Genomic DNA, 17,682 nt, shown 5'->3' with positions numbered 1-17,682 from the left:
ACAATCAAGGCCAAGGTGGTATAGAACTGGTCTGTGCATTGCCGTACAGAGGTAACTCGTAGTTGCCTGATGCTGAACACTGTGACACTGATACACCAAATGTGATAATGGTTATCCACGGTGGAGAGTGTTTGCTGGAGCTTTCTGATGAAAAGCCTGGAAGCAGGAGTGGCATCCACTTCTGAAATGGTTTGCCTTCCTCCAGAAACAGAAGAACAGTGCTCAGGCCTTTCATAGGGTCACTATGAGTCGTATACAACAACTCAACAACAACAACAGTTAGCCTCATAGTGAAGATTTCAAAATGTCTACAGTTTTGTATTGTTTGAGAAACTATTAAAATAGCAAGTGTCCCAGTCTATGAAAATGTTGGGAATACTCTCAGCTTAATTTTGAAATGGCATGTAAAGAAGTCATTGGAATGTTTGATAGTCTGCATAGAAAACTTAGGAACTGAGTTGAGCAAACATTGTAAGAACTCAGCGCTGTCCTTTTATCCTGCTAAGAATTGGTTAGAAAGTATAATTTCAAAAACACATCCCAGAAGCAACAAGACTATAAGATATTTAATAATAAAACTTAATTATTACTTAGGGCTTTTATAAAGAAAAACATAAAAATAAAGAACATAAGAAATCTGAATTAGTAGAAACATACTACATTCATGGAAAATACTCTGAATTATAAAATCGATAGATAATGAACAAAATATGGATATTCTTAACCGCTTCCAAGGCTCAGTGTAACTAAAACAATATGGAAATGGGACCAAATCAATTAGATTTAAAAATTTAGATCTAGATTGGGATTTTTATGTGATTGAGTTGAGTAAAAACCTTGGAGTCATCCTTATCTCCTGTTTTTCTCTTATATTTTATATTTTTCTCTTTTATTTTATATTCACTTATTTGGGAAATCCTTTTGTCCCTGTTTAATACCTGGTTAGATCTAATCCTGGTGCAAGCCACCATCTCCTTTCCCCTGCTCCCAGTTATTGCACTACCTACTGATTGGTCCCCTTGCTTTTACTTTGTCTCTCTATAGTGGAAAAGTCTGCTCTTAGGGTCCTCTTCAAAGTACTGAAGAGCAGTGGTGTCTCTCTAGAGACTGAGGTGCGCCTGATACAGTCTTTGCAATCACTTGCTATGCATCAGAGAGCTGCACAGTGACTAGAGAGGATAGAAGGAGCATTGAAGTCTTTGAGCTGTGGTGCTGGAGAAAGATGAGCAGTCTCCTCCACCTGTAAAGATAACTCAGAAGCCGTGGTCACTATGGTCACAGAAAGTTGGATCAGCTCAACAGCAGTGGGCATGGCTTTTCAAATTGCAATGATCTTCCTAGTGCAGTATGCATGGAAGTGGATGTGAAGGGATTCTTCTAGTTATAGTTCTGATATTTGATAAAGTACTATTTGAAGCCTATCCCATCAAGATAAAATAGTGCCACTTCTTAGATACTAGAACTAGGTTTAGTAAACGATACAAGGAACTAGGAATCACATACCATATTTCATCATTAAGATGTACAGGTTTTTCTTATCTCTGAAGTCAGAGTAAGAAAGCACTGGTAATTATTTAATTGGGTAAATACTTAGATGTTGTTGTTGAATACTGTCGAGTTAGAATCTATCCATGGCAGGTTTTCAAAGGCAGTTAGTCTCACAGGAGGGGCTTGCCTATCCTTCTCCAGCAGAGCAGCTGGCAGATTCAAACCGTGTACATTTTTAATTGCAGCACAGGTTCTTTTCATTAGGCCACCAGAGCTCCCTAAACACTTGCATACCAAAAATATATGCTTTAAGGGTTTAAAACACCTTCAGCCTCAGCCCCAAAATTACTCAGGCAGGAGTAAAGTCAAAAGATTGCCTTTGAGGAAAGATTTCTTAAACTAAAAGTGAAATTTTGTTTATTTCCTTGTAGAAGTAAACAGTGTATTCTTTTTTCTTTTGCCAGGTCTTTTCTCCAGAATTACTTGTTTTTAATAACTAAATTACTGCTCTGGTGGTTCAGTGGTTAAAGACCACAACTGTCAACCATAAGTTCAGTAGTTCAGATCCACCAGCTGAACTATGAAGTCTAATTCTGTAAAGATTGACAACTTTGGAAATCCTATGTGGCAGATCTTCTCCACCCTCCAGGGTCACAATCAGTTGGAATCACCTGGGGTTTGATGTCATTTTGACAGTTTCATAATTCTCTTCTTTTTCCTACCTACTTTTAGCCTTCTTTTTTCCTAATTCTTTGACTCTGTCCTGGCTTTCTTCTGGAAATAGCTGGAATTTTTAGCCATTTAGTCACAATCCAGAGCTAACCATTGGAAAATAGGAAATTGCCCGTTATGTTTAATCTTCAGGGTTTTAGTTCCACTTGACTGTTTTTATTAATGTTCACTACCTACAAGGTCTTTTTTTATTCTCTCCTCACACCACTAGTTGTTAGGGGTCTTTTTTTACTATTTTCTTTCCTTTTAAATAAACACACACACACATGCACGCAACCTTAGTTTGACATAATTCATATGCTGGAGGCTTCAATTAAACCTCACTTAAAGTTTGATAACATTTCGGATTAAACTCTGTATTTTTTTTACTGACATTGGAGATTTAAAAGTGAATAAATTTTAAACAAGCTAAAGTGCTTATCCTTTAGTTATATGCCTAATTTTCAGATAGTTCTAGGATATTATACATGAGAAATTTTTTTCTTTATAACAAAGAAACAAGATCATAGCTAATTAATTAAGATATGTTCAGTACATGACTAGTGAGTCTGGGCTTGAATTCTGAGTGTTTTTCAAAGAAAGTTCAAAGAACTTTCTTATAGTCCACGGAGAAGGTTTAAATATTTTATTTTTGTATGTTGAGCTGCTTACTTCAGAGCAATGGCTCCATGCAAAACTTTTGGGAATTGAATGTTGAGAGATACTCTGATATGTTAAATTTAACTGTGACTCAAAACTCATTGTTGGAGCCAATTCATAGCTGAGTTTAGAGTGGGTTTTCATAGGCTGTACGTCACTCAGGGACATTGCTTATCTTTCTCCTTTGGAGCCACTGGTGAATTCACACTGCCAGAGATGTGTGGCTTTTGAGTGGGCAATGGATTAGGCCACCAGAGTCCAAATTTGATAGTATTGGGTTTTGCCCTGTAGATTTCTGAATTATTCTTATCACACTAACGGTAGTTTTAATCAATAATGCCCCTAGTTTTGATGGCTAGCAACAAGTCACCTCATCTAGCAGATTGCTTTCAGTCTAATTCATTTCAGCAAACCTTTAGATTCCCAGTAAGGACTAGGCATTGATTTATTCACTGCTTATAAGGTAAATAGGTAAATATACCCATAGGAAAATAACTAGAACATAAGCTAGTATATATAATCACAGAGAGGACAAAGAATAGATTTGGCATTGAGCAGGAATTATGAACCATGTAGGAGAGGACAAGGAAGAAGCCAGAGTGTAAGAGAGTAACTGATAAATGAGAACCAAGTCTTTATCTTCCAAAGTAAGAAATAAATTTTTAACTGGAAAGTAGTAATGGTAGTGGTGGTCACTAGGGGACTTGAATTGTCTCTGACTCACAGCAGCACATGTACAATGGAACAGTGCCTGTTCCTGTGCCGGTGCCATTCTCACAGTTGTTACTGTGTTTGAGTCCACCGTTACAGCCCTTGTATCAATCCATCCCATTTAAGGTTCTTCTTAATATCCACAGATTCTCTAACAATCATGATGTCCTTCTCCAGGAACAGGACTCTCCTAAAACATATGCAGAGTATATAAATCAAGTCTTGCCATCCTTGCTTCTGTGGAGCCTTCTAGCTAGACTTTCTGAAACAGATTTGTTTATATTCTTCTAGCAGTATATTCTATGTTCTTCATCAACACATCAATTCTTTGTCAGTCTTCTGTATTCACTGTCTAACTTTCACATGCATATTAGATGATTGAAAATATGACATTAATCAGGCACATCTTAGTCCTAAAAGTGACATCCTTACTCTTTAGTACTTTAAAGAATTCTTGGCCTCAAATTTGCCCAGTACAGCCTGTGTTTTGGTTTTATGACTGCTATTTCCATTTGTGTTGGTAGTGAATCCAAGTAAAATGGAATCCTTGAAAATTAAAGTCATCTCCATCATGGTGTTTACGGATCAAGTTATAGGAACTTGTGTTTTCTTGATGCTGAGGTGTAATTCATACTAAGTATAACAGTATCAGTGCATATAATATTAGCAGTATGGCAATAAATAGCAGAAGAAACCGGTGAAGAGCTTGTGTGTGGACAGCAGGTATCTGATGACAGAATAGGGCTGCTATTTTTCATTGTGTATCTTACGGTGGTCTGACTTTTGAAAACTACATGTGTGTGTTAATTAGTAAAAAATTTATATGATATTTTTAACCTTCCTTGCTCTTTTAGAGCAAATTCCAGTGATCTTTTTTCACAGCAAGAGTAGACTGCTCCAGACCTTCATTTAAACTCACACAACAGGTTTTAAACTCTTCATGCAATAAGCAGTGCATTCTGATTTAGATGATTTGCTTTCCAAACCTAAATTTGTTTCATTTTCTCAGGATCTCCTTCATTTGTTAGTTCCTTACCTGGAGTTGTCATGATTAAATTAAGAGGGTAGCCATGTTGTTTGTTTGTTCACATTTTGGAGTCTGTGAAATAAAAATTCAAAGGTTCTAACTTTATAATCGATTTCAGCAGGTACTATTTGACAGGCAGTGTTCTGTCAGAGTGAATTTCATCTAGTGCTCTTAAATCTGGTTTTATATATCTTAGTAGAATACTGTGTATTTAAGTACTAGTTTCTCATTTGGATAGCTGTTGCTGTTTTAGAGGTTTATATCTGATGCTTCTCTATTTAGATCTCCCAAGAAATCCTCTCATTTGATTCCAACAGAACTAGTATTCAATATATTTGATGCTTTACCACGTTAAGGGATTAGTCATTTTAATATTTTAATCCCATGGTGACCAAACAATCAGAGTAATAGAAGTGATTGCTCTTGAGGGAACATTTGGTCTATCTTCCTGGCTGGCTGTCAAGGCAAGAGAGTGTTCAAGCTATTCTGAGCGGATAGTAGGGCAGGTTCTCTGTCAAAACACAGTTCCACCTAATTTAAAGAGAGAAAGACTTCAACCTCATCACATTCTTTCAAGAGATGATAAACCAGGCTTCTACCTTTTTAATTCATCTTTATTTTCACGTATCAGTTTTCTCATTATAAGCATGTTTTTTGTTTGTTGGTACGTACAAAGTTAATATACACTGTGAATCATTCATGTACATTGCCCTTTATACATTACCTATATTCACATTGTGTTTCAAATGATCACTCATGTACATTGTGTTTTATAAAATTAATCTCCATTGATCGATGCCTACTATTATCCATTATTTTCAGGCTCCTAATGGATCTTTCCTAATGGTTTCACCTCCCCCCTCCTTACTCACCAAATTCTGTCATTCTGGTGATTTCCTTCGTTCCCTAATCTCTGACCTCTTGCTCCCAACCCTTCCCCTTTTGGACATCTATCCATTAATCCTAGTTGTTATTTTATCTTTATTTTTTTTTATCTTTATTATAAAGGTCATGTGCAATGTTTTTCTTTAGACTGAGTTTGTTCATTCAGCATAATATTCTGTAGATTCTCCCATGTTATGCAAGATTTTACAATATCCTGGCTCCTAAAGTCCTGCACAATACTCCTTTTTGTGAATGTGCCATGATTTCTCAATCTATTAGTTTTTGATGGACTTCTGGGCTGTTTGTGTTTTCTTAGTATTGAAAATAATGCTGCTATGAACATAGGTGTTCAATTCTCTGTTTATGTCTCATTTCAGTTTTCCTTGGGGCTTTGTTTCCAGCAGTACAAAAACTGGGTCATATGGCATTTTATGGGTATTTTTTGTGGGTATTTAAACAAACGTTATTGCAGCAGTAATTAGTTTGGGTTTTTAAATTTTTTTTTAATTATTAATTTCAATGAATTTACAGACTTTGAATTTCCATTCATTTGTTGCACTTTTCTCCCCAACCCTCCACCCCAGTACACTCCCCTCTTGGAAAAGTAAAAGAAAAAGTCTTTCACTTGCAGTATTTGCCCTTTTGTGTTCGAGATACTTCACTCAGCATAATGTCTTCCAGAGTCAACCATTTTGAATAGTAGTGCATGAGTTCCTTGTTTTTCAATGCAGCATAGTATTCCATTGTGTGAATATACCACAGCTTCTCCATTCGTTTGTTGATGGGCACCTGGGTTGTTTGCAACTCCTTGCTATTGTAAACAAAGCTTGGTTGGTGGTTATGATCTCTTTGGAGTATATTCCCAGTAGTGGAATTGCTAGGTCAAATGGTATCTCTATTTGCAACTTTTTGTGAGAAAGCGCCATACCGCTTTCCACAGTGGTTGCACCATTTTACACTCCCACCAACAGTGAATAAGGGTTTTGGTTTCACCACAACCTTGCCAGCATTTGTTGCTTGAGTAATTAAAGTTTTAGTATGTATTTCAAGATCTTCAGTTAATTTATTAGTAAAATTCATTACTATTTACAATTCATGTTTTTGCTTTTTACAGAAACAATATCTACAAGTCTGCTGTTTTCATTTTTGTCATTTAAAGGGTTATATTATAAGAGATTGGCAACACACACTTTGTTGAAAAGATTAACCAAAAACAATTTTTTGATACAGTCAGAGTTTTATGGGTCTGGTTAAAATTTAAAGGAAATAAGTCTAAAAAAGTTTTATTTTATTGGTTATAGATTACATGAAATGCCATCAAATCAATATAAGTGCCACTTTGTGGTTAAAGATTTATGTATTGGGGTTATTTACCTCTTTTTCTAATATTAAACAATAGAGGCATGATGCAATGTAATTATTTTAATTGCTAACTTGGTCACAAGTTTGCTTCATTTTACACTGTCAGTATGAAATAGAACTAGAAGAGTTCATCCATTTACTCACTGCTGTAGAATAGGAACGGACTCATAACTGGTTTTCAGAGGCTGTCAGTCATAGTTGCCTATGGAACAGGAGGTAGATTTGAATTGCCAGCCTTTGGGTTGGCAGCATAGCTCTCTATCCACTAAGCCACCAGCTGTTGTGTACCATTGAGTCAGAATCGACCTAAAGATAACCTTCGGGCTTTCAGAGGCAGTATAATTGTATGGGAGGAGACTGCCTATCTTTTTCCTGTGGAATGGCTGGTGGATTCAAACCACATACCTTTGTGTTTGTAGTGAAATTCCTTCACTAAGCCACCAGAGCTGCTGGTAATCCATTCACCTATACAGTTAATGTCAGGTATTTAGAGACTTCATAGAGGTTGTCCAGACTGGCAAAACATCCATTGTCAAAGAGGGAAAATGGACACTAGGCCAAACGACAAAACAGGATGTTGTTGTTGTGTGCCTTTGAGTAGCCTGCAACTCATAGCCACCAGTATAGCACCTGTGAACCCTGCTCTTACTTGAGCCAATTTCATTGTCTCTAACACACCTACCCCCATTATCCCACTCACTGAGTCAATCCATTTCATCCAGGGTCTTCCTTTCTTGTGCTGTCACTCTACCCTTCCGAGTATGATGTCCCTCTTCATGGACAGGTCTCTCTGGGCAACATGACCAAATTGTCACACAGAGCTTCAGAATCCTTGCCTTCAAGGATCATCCTGGTTTCACCCTCTCCAGGACAAACCTGTTTTTTCTGCAGTCCGTGGTATATTCATTGCTCTTCTCCAGTTCCACAGCTCAAAGGCATTGATTGTCCTTCTGTCATTCTTAGTTATTGTCCAGCTCTCTGATGCATAAAAAGTAATTGCGGGGGATGGGGGGGGAGAAGTAATTGCGAAGACCATGGCCTGGATCAGGCACATTTTATTTGCTATACTGACATAATTGCTCTTCATTATTGTGAAGAGGTCCCTGACAGCAGATTTTCCCAATGCAATTAATCTTTTGATTTACTGGCTGCTGGTACAAGAGTGTTGATTGTGAAGCCAAGCAAACTAAAGGTGTTAAGAATCATCTCTTCTCTGTCGATCATGATGCTGCCAATTGGCTCAGTGGTGAGAATCTTTGTTTTCTTGATGTTGAGCTTCAGTCTATATTGAAAGCTACTGTCCTTTACTGGAAGGGACAACAGTAGGCTGACGATGTTGAGTGTTCTGCAGCCAGGTTAGGGATGCTCTAGGTGGCAGCAAGAGGCAGAGCCCACATCATGGTGACAGAACCCATCATACAACGTTTCTAATGTTCAGCTTCTTGAGGAAACGCTAAACTTTCTTTCAAAGTGGTTGTACCATTTTAACACTATCACCAGCAGTGCATGAAAGTTCCAGTCTCTCCACATCCTCTCCAACTTTCATTGCTTGCTATATCTTGTTAAACTTTGCCACTGGAGTGAGATGGCAGTTGTTTTGATTTGCTTCTTTTATTGTCAGCAATTTTGATCATTTCTTCACGTGTTTGTTGGCCATCTGAATGTCTTTCTTTGCAAAAAGTCTTTCTATGTCTTTTGCCTATTTTGTGATTATCAGTCGTTTTCTTGTGGAGGTCCTATAATATTTTGTTAATTTTCATTATGAGACCCTTGTCTGAGATGGCATTGCCAAATGTTTTCTCTCAATCTTTGGGTTTTCTTTTCACCCTATTGGAAAAAGTTTTTGAAGCACACACAGAGACTTTAGTTGGTCCCATTTGTCTTTTGTACTTTCCTGGTTGTGCATTTCTGGCTCTTATACCATACACTGTTGACACAGTAACAGGGATAATGAGGTGACATATGTTGGAGACAAACTAGCTCAGGAGTTGAGAGTTATTGTACATAGGGTCACTATGAGTCACAGGCAACTTGATGGCACATAACAACAGCAAGCCTTGTTTAAGTTTGGTCCCGTTTTGTCTATTATGAGCTTTTCTATTATGATTTTGGGCTAGGTCTCTGATTCACCTTGAGTCGATTTTTGTGTATAGTGTAAGATGTAGATCTTGCTTCAGCTTTCTGCAGGTAGGTGTTCCATTTTGCCAGTATCATTTATTGAGTAGATTGCTATTTTTCCATTTGATAGGTTTTGTTTCCTTGTTGAATACCAGTTGGCCAGTAGGTAGATGGTAGGTAGGTTAATTTCTGAGTTCTCAGTTCTGCTCCACTGGCCTATGTGTCTGTCATTATACCAATACCATGCTGTTTTGGTTATCACACTTACCACTTTATTTGTGTGTTTGATTTTTCAGAAGTACTTTGCTTCTTTGGGTTATCTTTTCATTCCCAAATAAGCATACAAATTGCCTTTTCTATCTTTTTGAATAAGAGTTCAGTATCTGTATTGGGACTACATTAAACATGTAGATTGCTTTTTTATAGGATTGTCATTTCACTATATTGAAGTTTCCTATCCACGAACAGGAAACTGTTTCTTGCAGTAGTGATTTGTAGTTTTCCTTATAAAAGTCTTTTGTGTCTCTAGTTAGTATTATTCCCAAATATCCCAGTTTGTGGTATTACTTTCTTTGTCTCCTTTGTTATGTTTTGTTACTGTAGAGAAATTCTACTTTTTATATTGATCTTATATCCTACCACTCTATGAAATTGATGTACTACGTCTAATACTTTCTTTGAGTCTTTGGAGTTTTCTGTATGCATATAGCAACAATTTCACCACCTTTTTGCCAGTTAGAATGCCTCTTATTTCAGTCTCTTGTCTTACTACCCTAGCAAGTGCTTCCAATACAATATTGAATAAGAATGGTGATAGTGGGCATCCTTGCCTGGTCCCTTTTCTCAAAGGGAATGTCTTTAGTCTTTCTCAAAAAGATCATGTTGACTCTTTGTTTTTGCATGTATATTTTTCACTGTGATGAAATTTCCTTCTATTCCTATTTTGTTGAGTATTTACATCAGGATTTTATCCCTGTCATTCGATAGGATCATACTGATCTTTGTCCTTTGCTTTTTTTAATGGCATGAATTATGTTGATTATTTTTCTTAGGTTGAACCATCCTTAGATGCCTGTTAATGAATCCCATTTGATCATGATAAATTATTTTTTTAATATACTATTGGATTCCATTGGCCAGAATTTTTTTAAAGGAATTTTGCATTTATATTCATGAGAGATTTTGATCTGTGTTTTCCTTTTTTGGTAATATTCTTTCCTTGTATTGGTATTAGTTTTATGCAAGATTCATACAACTCTGGGAGTATAAGCATATTTTAAATATGATCTTAAGCTCTTCTTTAGCATTGCAGTTCTTGCTAAGTTATTAGGTTCATAAGGCCTAAATTTTGTACTTATATACTCAAAAAAAGGTAGCTTTTTATTTTTTTAATGTTTTCTTGTGATTAAGGTGAAAATGTGAGGAGAGACTGGTCCTTGGAGAAGGACATCATGCTTGGGAGGGTGGAGGGACAGCGCAGGAGAGGAAGGCCCTCTATGAAGTGGATTGATTCAGTGACTGGGATAATTGGGATGGGAGTGTCAGAGACAGTGCGATTGGCACAGGACAGAGCGGAGTTTAGGGCTGTTGTACATAGGGTCGCTATGAGTCACAAGCAACTCGACAGCACATAACAATAACAACAACATTTGTAGGCTGCCTCATGTCTCCTCCCTTTAAGATGTAAAGCCTCAGAAATTCTATGGAGGGTTGCTCTGGGTCAGAACCAACTCGGTGACAGTGGCACCATGTAATATTTGTCCTTTTGTGACTGGGATATATCACTCAGCATAATGTTCTCCAGAGTCAGCCATTTTGAATAATATTGCACAAGTTCCTTGTTTTTCAATGCAGCATAGTATCCCATTGTGTGAATATACCACAGCTTCTCTATCCATTCGTTTGTTGATGGGCACTTAGGTTGTTTCCAACTCCTTGCTATTGTGAACAAAGCTGCAATAAACATGGGTGTGCATATATCTGCTTGGGTGGCAGTTATGGTCTCTTTGGGGTATATTCCCAGTAGTGGAATTGCTGGGTCAAATGGTATCTCTGTTTGCATCTTTTTGAGAAAGCGCCATACCACCTTCCACAGATGTTGCACTATTGTACTCTCCCACTAACAATGAATAAGGGTTCCAGTTTCTCCACAACCTTGCCAGCATTTGTTGCTTGTTGTTCTGTTAAATTTTTGCCTGGTGTGAGATGATATCTCATAGTTCTAATTTGCATCTCTCTTAGAGCTAGGGATTTTGAACATTTCTTCATGTGCTTGTTGGCCATCTGAATGTCTTTTTTGGTGAAGTGTCTGTTCATATCCTGTGACCATTTTTCTATTGGATTATTTACCTTTATCTTGTTGTGGTGCTCAAGTATTTTATAAATTCTGGCTATAAGTCCCTTATCTGTTATGTTATTACCAAATACTTTTTCCCAGTTGGTGGTTTCCCTTTTTACCCTGTTGGAGAAATTTTTGGATGTGCATAGGGGTTTGAGTCTTACAAGATCCCATTCATCTACTTTATCTTCTCCTGGTTGTAGGGGCTTTCTGCTTCTCAAGCTTGATATCTTTTCAGGGACTGGTCCCTCTTACTAACACCCCCAAAGAATGTGAGACTATCCTTACTTCTGGGAGCACTCTGGCTGCACATCTTCTAACACAGATTTATTTGTTCTTTTAGTAGTCTACATTGAATATATTAAATATTCTTCACCAATCACAATTCAAATACATCCTTATTGTCCAACTTTGACATGTACATGAAGCTACTGAAAAGATCTAAGTCAGGCATATACTTAAGTGACTCTTTACCCTTTCTCCTGCTTTCTAGTTTGTCCTAGTCTAGAAGCTCTGCTGAGACCTGTCCAGAGTGGGTGACTTTTGGTATTTGAAATGCCAGTGACATAGCTTGCAGCATCAAAGCAAAATGAAAGTCACCACAGTATGACAGGTGGCACTTGGGGAATAGGTAGAAGAAAAAAAAAAATCTATAGTGTTTTATAAATAACACACCCATGCCCACACATAGAACATACATGGCATGCTTTGGAAAATAATATGCAAAGAATTTGTGCCCTCATTTTTACCATATAAAAATACACTAATCCTCATCTTCCAAAGTGGGAATTCCTCTGGAGACAGATGAATGGGGGGTGTGAGAAGAGCAATAGGGAATACCTATTATTATCCATATAGGCATACATCTTGTAGACTTTTAAAACCAGGTATCTTTAATTTAAAAAAAAGGTAAAGAAAATTCCCTAGTGTGTAGGGAGCTACACTGCTCACGCAAAGGTGGCTAGTCAAATCTACCAGCCACTCCATGGGAGAACAATGGGCATTCTATTCCCATGCAATTTACAGCCTCTGAAAATCCACTGGAAGATCAGCTATGCATTGGTTCTGACTCAACAGCAGTAAGTTCGGTCCTAAAAAGTGAAAAAGAAAAAAAAACACCTTTTTCAAAGTCAGTAAATACATAATTCTTACATTGCCCTTTTCTCTTTCCTCTTCTACTTGTTGAGTACTTTTGGCACCAACTCATAGCCATGCCTCCAGAGTCAGCGGGTTTATGAGAGGAAATTGCCCATCTTTCTTCTGTGGAGCAGTGGGTGAATTTGAACTAGGTACCTTTGCGTTGCGGGCACATTTCCTTACCACTGATCTACGAGAATGCCCTTTCACTTGCACCACTTCTTGTTATTATCATTGATCCATAGCTGTCCCTCCAGCAGGTTTTCAGAGGCAGTAAATCACACAGGAGGAGATTGCCCTTCTTTGTTCCACAGAGAAACTGGTGGATTTGAACTGTACCTTTGTATTGGCAACACAATTCCTTACTACTAGCCTCAGAAGCCCTGTTCATGAAACCATTGTCCATCTCTAATAAAGTTAGTGAATGTACCACTTTGTTCTGATTCTATTTGATAAAATCATATAGACTTGCTCACCAGAAAGAACATTTTAAAAGTACATTATTTGGCCTACCATTTTACCACATTAAGCATATCCTGGAGTAATTGCATTTAAAAATGTGATCTGTTTTTAGTAATATTCCTATGTAAATCTGCAAACAAGAGAAGACATTTATTTCTCAGTAATTATTCTTAGATACAGGATTATTTAAAATAACCATCTAACACTTAATAGAGTTTAGCAAGTGAATGAATAAAGAACTTTTACTTTAAGAAATATTTAAGTATAAACAAGTATATAATAAACAAAATAAAAATATTACTTAAGAAGCTTGAAAAAACCAATTATTGGACAAGCAAACTTGGTTAAAGACTTTTCCTTCTTATTTTCAATTACAAAAGCTAATTTGTAGTTCTTAATGATGTTGACTTCTGAAGTAGTTTTACCTCTTTTTTCCTAATTCCTACTAGGATCTTTCCAGTTAAAGATGTACCTCTGGAGACTGATGCCCTTACTGATTGGCTATATCAACGCTATGTTGAAAAAGAGGAACTCCTATCACATTTTTATAAAACAGGTACATGATGTGTGTGTGTGTGTGTGTGTGTGTGTAGTCCTGATTTTAATGATAGTTCCAAGTTACTGAAGTTACTGTTAATACTTTAGAATAGATTGTATATTTCTTATTCTTCAGATACCTAGAGGAATCCAAGTACTTCTATATTTAAGAATTCCAGCTTAGAAATTTAAAGATAAATTTCTATGAATGCTCTCCGTGGGCAAAGGTCAAATGATAGTTATTAATGTCTTATAAATGAATTTTATCCAGGAGAATTCACAGGAACACAACCTACAGTACTGTAGATTGCAGGTATAAATATAGAATGATACTTTAGGAAATAATCAGATAGCACTCAATGTTTTGGCATTGTACTTGATGTTTAAAAAGCATTGTAGTCACCTGAGATAATTTTTAATTGTGTTTTTAAGTGATTATTTTTTTTCTTTACACAAAAGGGTACAGTTTATAAGTCTTTACATATGCAAATTTTCCTTCTTGGTAAAGAAAAGAAAAGTCTTTATCTTAATATTTCTTCTACTCTTAAAAATCTTTATCATCTGTCTGTCAAAATTACAGTGCAGTGAAAATGGTACAGTAAAAGAAGAGCAGGAGGAAGGAGGTTGGGAAAGCAGGTTAACATTGGCAGAATACCAGGCATTGTAGTGGTGCATGCTTTCACTGTTGGCTGTGTTTTTATCCTATTTCCTAGAGTCTCCAACAGAAAAGTAAAAAGGTAGACACAGAGCTGTCCTTGATCTGAGGCTAGCCATGAGATTTTAGATGCACAGAAAGCCCTGATTTTCCCCCACTTAGACTCTTTTTGGTACTGAAAGTTGATGTTGAATCAAACTGTCAAAGATCTAACTTTGAGCAAAGAATGCTGTTAATTTGGTGACAGTACAGTAAAACATAACACCACTTCAAAAGTTTCAATTGTACAGCTAGTTGCATTTAATTACATTCTTTGAGATGTACAATTTCATCGTCTTTTCAGTACCATTTAATTACAGGGAGCCAGCGCTTTAGTGGCTTTGCACTACCAATGCAATAGCATGTGGTTTGAATCCACTAGCTTCTCTGTGGGAGAGAGATGGGCATTCTCCCACGTGATTTACTGCCTCCGGACTCAAGGACACGTCTGGTGACAGCATGATGTTAATTCACATTCATGGTTTTGGGTCAGGGTTTTGTGTCGCTTTGCCCCAAGCAGCATTCCTCTCTTCCTGCCTTTTTGCTCAGTCAGTGGACTAGTGTATATTAGTATCGCAGTAAGTGGACACTATATTTGTTATTAGGGTCCATAGTAAGACTAAGGGAATAAGAATTTCTTAGTCCTACTCTCAGATTGTCTTTACAGGTAGGATTGGATAAACTAAGAAGACAGGAGGCAGTGAGAGGCCCACAGGATTTCCCTTCCTTTTCAACTTGAATCTCTTTCCTTATGACAGTTGCCTTTAATTGTAGTAATAGTTACAGCAGCTCCTTCTTAAGAGTGCTGTTTGCAGAATAGAGGAGATTTGATGCAGTGGTTAAATGTCTGAGTAGAACCATCTGCTCCTCAAAGAAAGAAGCAGAGTTTCAGCTTAAAAACCCTGTGCGGCAGTTCTGCTCTGTGCTTCAGGGTCCCTGTGAATCAAATAAACTCAGTGGCTCTGGGTTTATTTGTATTGTAGACCTTGAAACTTGAAAGTGCTTTTTGTAAATGACTTGCTCATGAGAAGCAAATCCCCTCATGAATCAGCTTACCCAAAGGGATTATCAGCAAGGACAAAGACTATTTTGAAATGCCCAAGAGTGTTATCAAGATGACCTTCAGTAATATTGCTTTGTAGTGATGTAGCTTTTCAGAAAAGAATTTAAAGATATCTGTTTACTTGTGTTTCTTCATTGTAATCTTAAAATACATTTAATAAAACATACTGCCTTTTGAAAATGTCACTGTCACTTTCTTGTGGCAATAGCATTTAATTTTCAAGTTATATCCCATTGAGGTGCAACTGACTCAAAGCTGACATATGAAATTTTCAGAGGCAGTAAATCAAATGGGAGGAGGTTGCCCGTCTTTCTCCCAGGGAGCAGTTGGTGCATTTGGACCATGTGTCTTTGGGTTGGCAGCACAACTCCTTGCTTACGAGGCTATAGGCTATCAGAGCTCCCCGTTTTGTAAGTAAAGGAAGTCATAGAAATTATGACTGTTGTATTGAGTCAGAACTGACCCATAGCTGACCCTCCAGTGGGTTTTCAGAAGCAGTTAATTGAATGGGAGGAGATTGCCCATCCTTCTCCCATGGAGCAGCTGGAAGATTTGAACCATGTGCATTCAGGGGTGTTGGTGCAGGTTCTTAGCACTAGGCCACCAGAGCTCCCTACTGAAGAAATTAATTATTTAGCTCATTTAAAAAAAGAAATCATTTCTATTGGAACTGATCCCATTGGATTTCCAAAACTAAACTGCATGGAGGAAGAGATTGCCCATCCTTCTCCCTTGGAGCCACCGGTGAATTCACATTGTCATAGTGGCAGCCTCTAATCCAAGATTAGAGACACTCCCTACAGACTATACCACTACAGCTCCCTCTTATTTAATTAGGATCTGTTCCTTCTGTGTTCTAGCCACTTGAGGAAGTCTCTAAGGGGACATAATGGAAACAAGGGAGCTAGGCTCTGCTTTTATGCAACTACCATTCCAGGGGAGAGGCAGACTATAACATCTGTAGAGAGAAATTGAATCAAGTGCAATCAGGGAATGTTGGGGTATGTGTTCTGATGGTGGAAGGATGCAGTGAATCTGCCATTCATTTGAGCTGGAGAAGGGGCATTCCAGGCCCAGAGAATAAAGGCAAAATCTCAAAGGCAGAGGGGCTGAGCGGTTAGAAGACTATTTCAATTAAAACCTCCCTTCCAGAGCACTGCAAGTCGTGGAAGAGACTTCTCTTGTAAACTCTAGTTAATTAATATTCAACTTTTGTTTCAGGAGTGTAATGGAGTAATGTTTCTGTCTTGTCTTTTAGGAGCTTTTCCACCTGTCAAAGGCCACAAGGAAGCTGTTTCCAAGGAGATGACCCTCAGCAATATGAAGCTGTTTCTCTTACACTCTTTTGCATTCTTGTCAGGCTACATGTGGTACAATATCATTCAGTATTTTTACCATTGCCTGTTTTAGAAAATTAATTGTCACGGTCACCATAGGACTTTCATAAATGTACATTATTTTTCATGTGCAAATCAGATTATATATATATATATATATAGATATATATATAAAGCAAAGGAAATTCAATGGATGGATTAATATTTATCCCCCTTTGGGATATTTTAAAACTCTACGCAAATGAGGATCAGTAATATAATGACCTGCTAATATATTTTAAGAACTTTTTATGTTTTAAAATGATATACTTTACCACATGTTTGAGCAAACATTACATTTGGAGAGAAGGAGATCATAAAATCATCCTAGAAGACTGAGAAAAGTTCTGTTGCCACCAGATATACTTGATAATTTAGTCCAAGCTCAGAAAGTCGTGTTGTAAAAAAAAAAAAAGTCGTGTTGTTGTCACCAATGCTCCAGAAGCCCCTCTTTTTTACCACTTCTTACTGTGTTGCTAGTAACCCTGAAGGGAGCTGGTTGATACCTTCTGAAAAACTGTTTCCTGTCATTCATAGTAACAAATTATAATCTTCAACAGTGAAATGAGGTACAGTTTCAGACACTTTTCTATGGGAGAGAACAGTGTCCAGTGAACATATTCCATGTGTTCTTTGTAAATCCTGCCTGGCCAGGCTAGCTCAGTCCAATACCATGTTTACATGCGCCAATGCTTTCTCCTATAAGAGGGGATAACTTGCATTCTCTTTTTGTATAGAAGTCATATCATAAGTTGACTGTTGTCTTTTACACAATGCACTTTTATAAGATGCAAATATAGTGAAGGATTAGTTCTGTAGCCTGAAAATAAATGTAAGCATAGTCAGGATTCTGGAGAGGCTGTTGTGTCGTTTCACATTTACTTGCGTGCTGATGCTCTCCAGAGCCACCCTCAGTGAGGTGACAGTTCTTAGAGAGGCTTTGATTTGTTTCTTTGCCATTTTGACATATTAGCACCAATTGAGAGCATTTGGTGGCTTAGCGGTAAAGAATTGCACTGCTAACCCAAAGTCAGGCAGCTCCAATCCACCAGTTGCTCGGTAGGAGAAAAATGGGCAAAATTGCTGCCCGTCTGATGTACAGCCTCTGAAAAC

General features: G+C 37.5%; 1 protein-coding gene across 1 annotated transcript in view; it reads left to right on the top strand.

Moving 5' to 3' along the window:
- Positions 1 to 16,603, top strand: part of LPGAT1 (lysophosphatidylglycerol acyltransferase 1) — an 80,283-nt gene extending 63,680 nt beyond the window's left edge. Inside the window, exons 7-8 of the mRNA XM_006887962.1 lie at positions 13,349 to 13,455; positions 16,452 to 16,603. Of these exons, the coding sequence (XP_006888024.1) occupies positions 13,349 to 13,455; positions 16,452 to 16,603 (259 nt within the window). The remainder of the gene's footprint in view (positions 1 to 13,348; positions 13,456 to 16,451) is intronic.
- The last annotated feature ends 1,079 nt before the right edge of the window (positions 16,604 to 17,682 follow it).

The sequence above is a fragment of the Elephantulus edwardii genome, unplaced genomic scaffold, assembly GCF_000299155.1.
Source record: "Elephantulus edwardii isolate Elephantulus edwardi_28Jun2011 unplaced genomic scaffold, EleEdw1.0 scaffold00063, whole genome shotgun sequence".
NCBI classification, from domain to species: Eukaryota; Metazoa; Chordata; class Mammalia; order Macroscelidea; family Macroscelididae; genus Elephantulus; species Elephantulus edwardii.
The sequence above is the reverse complement of the archived record's forward strand: the minus strand, read 5'-3'. Positions and strand labels throughout refer to the sequence as shown.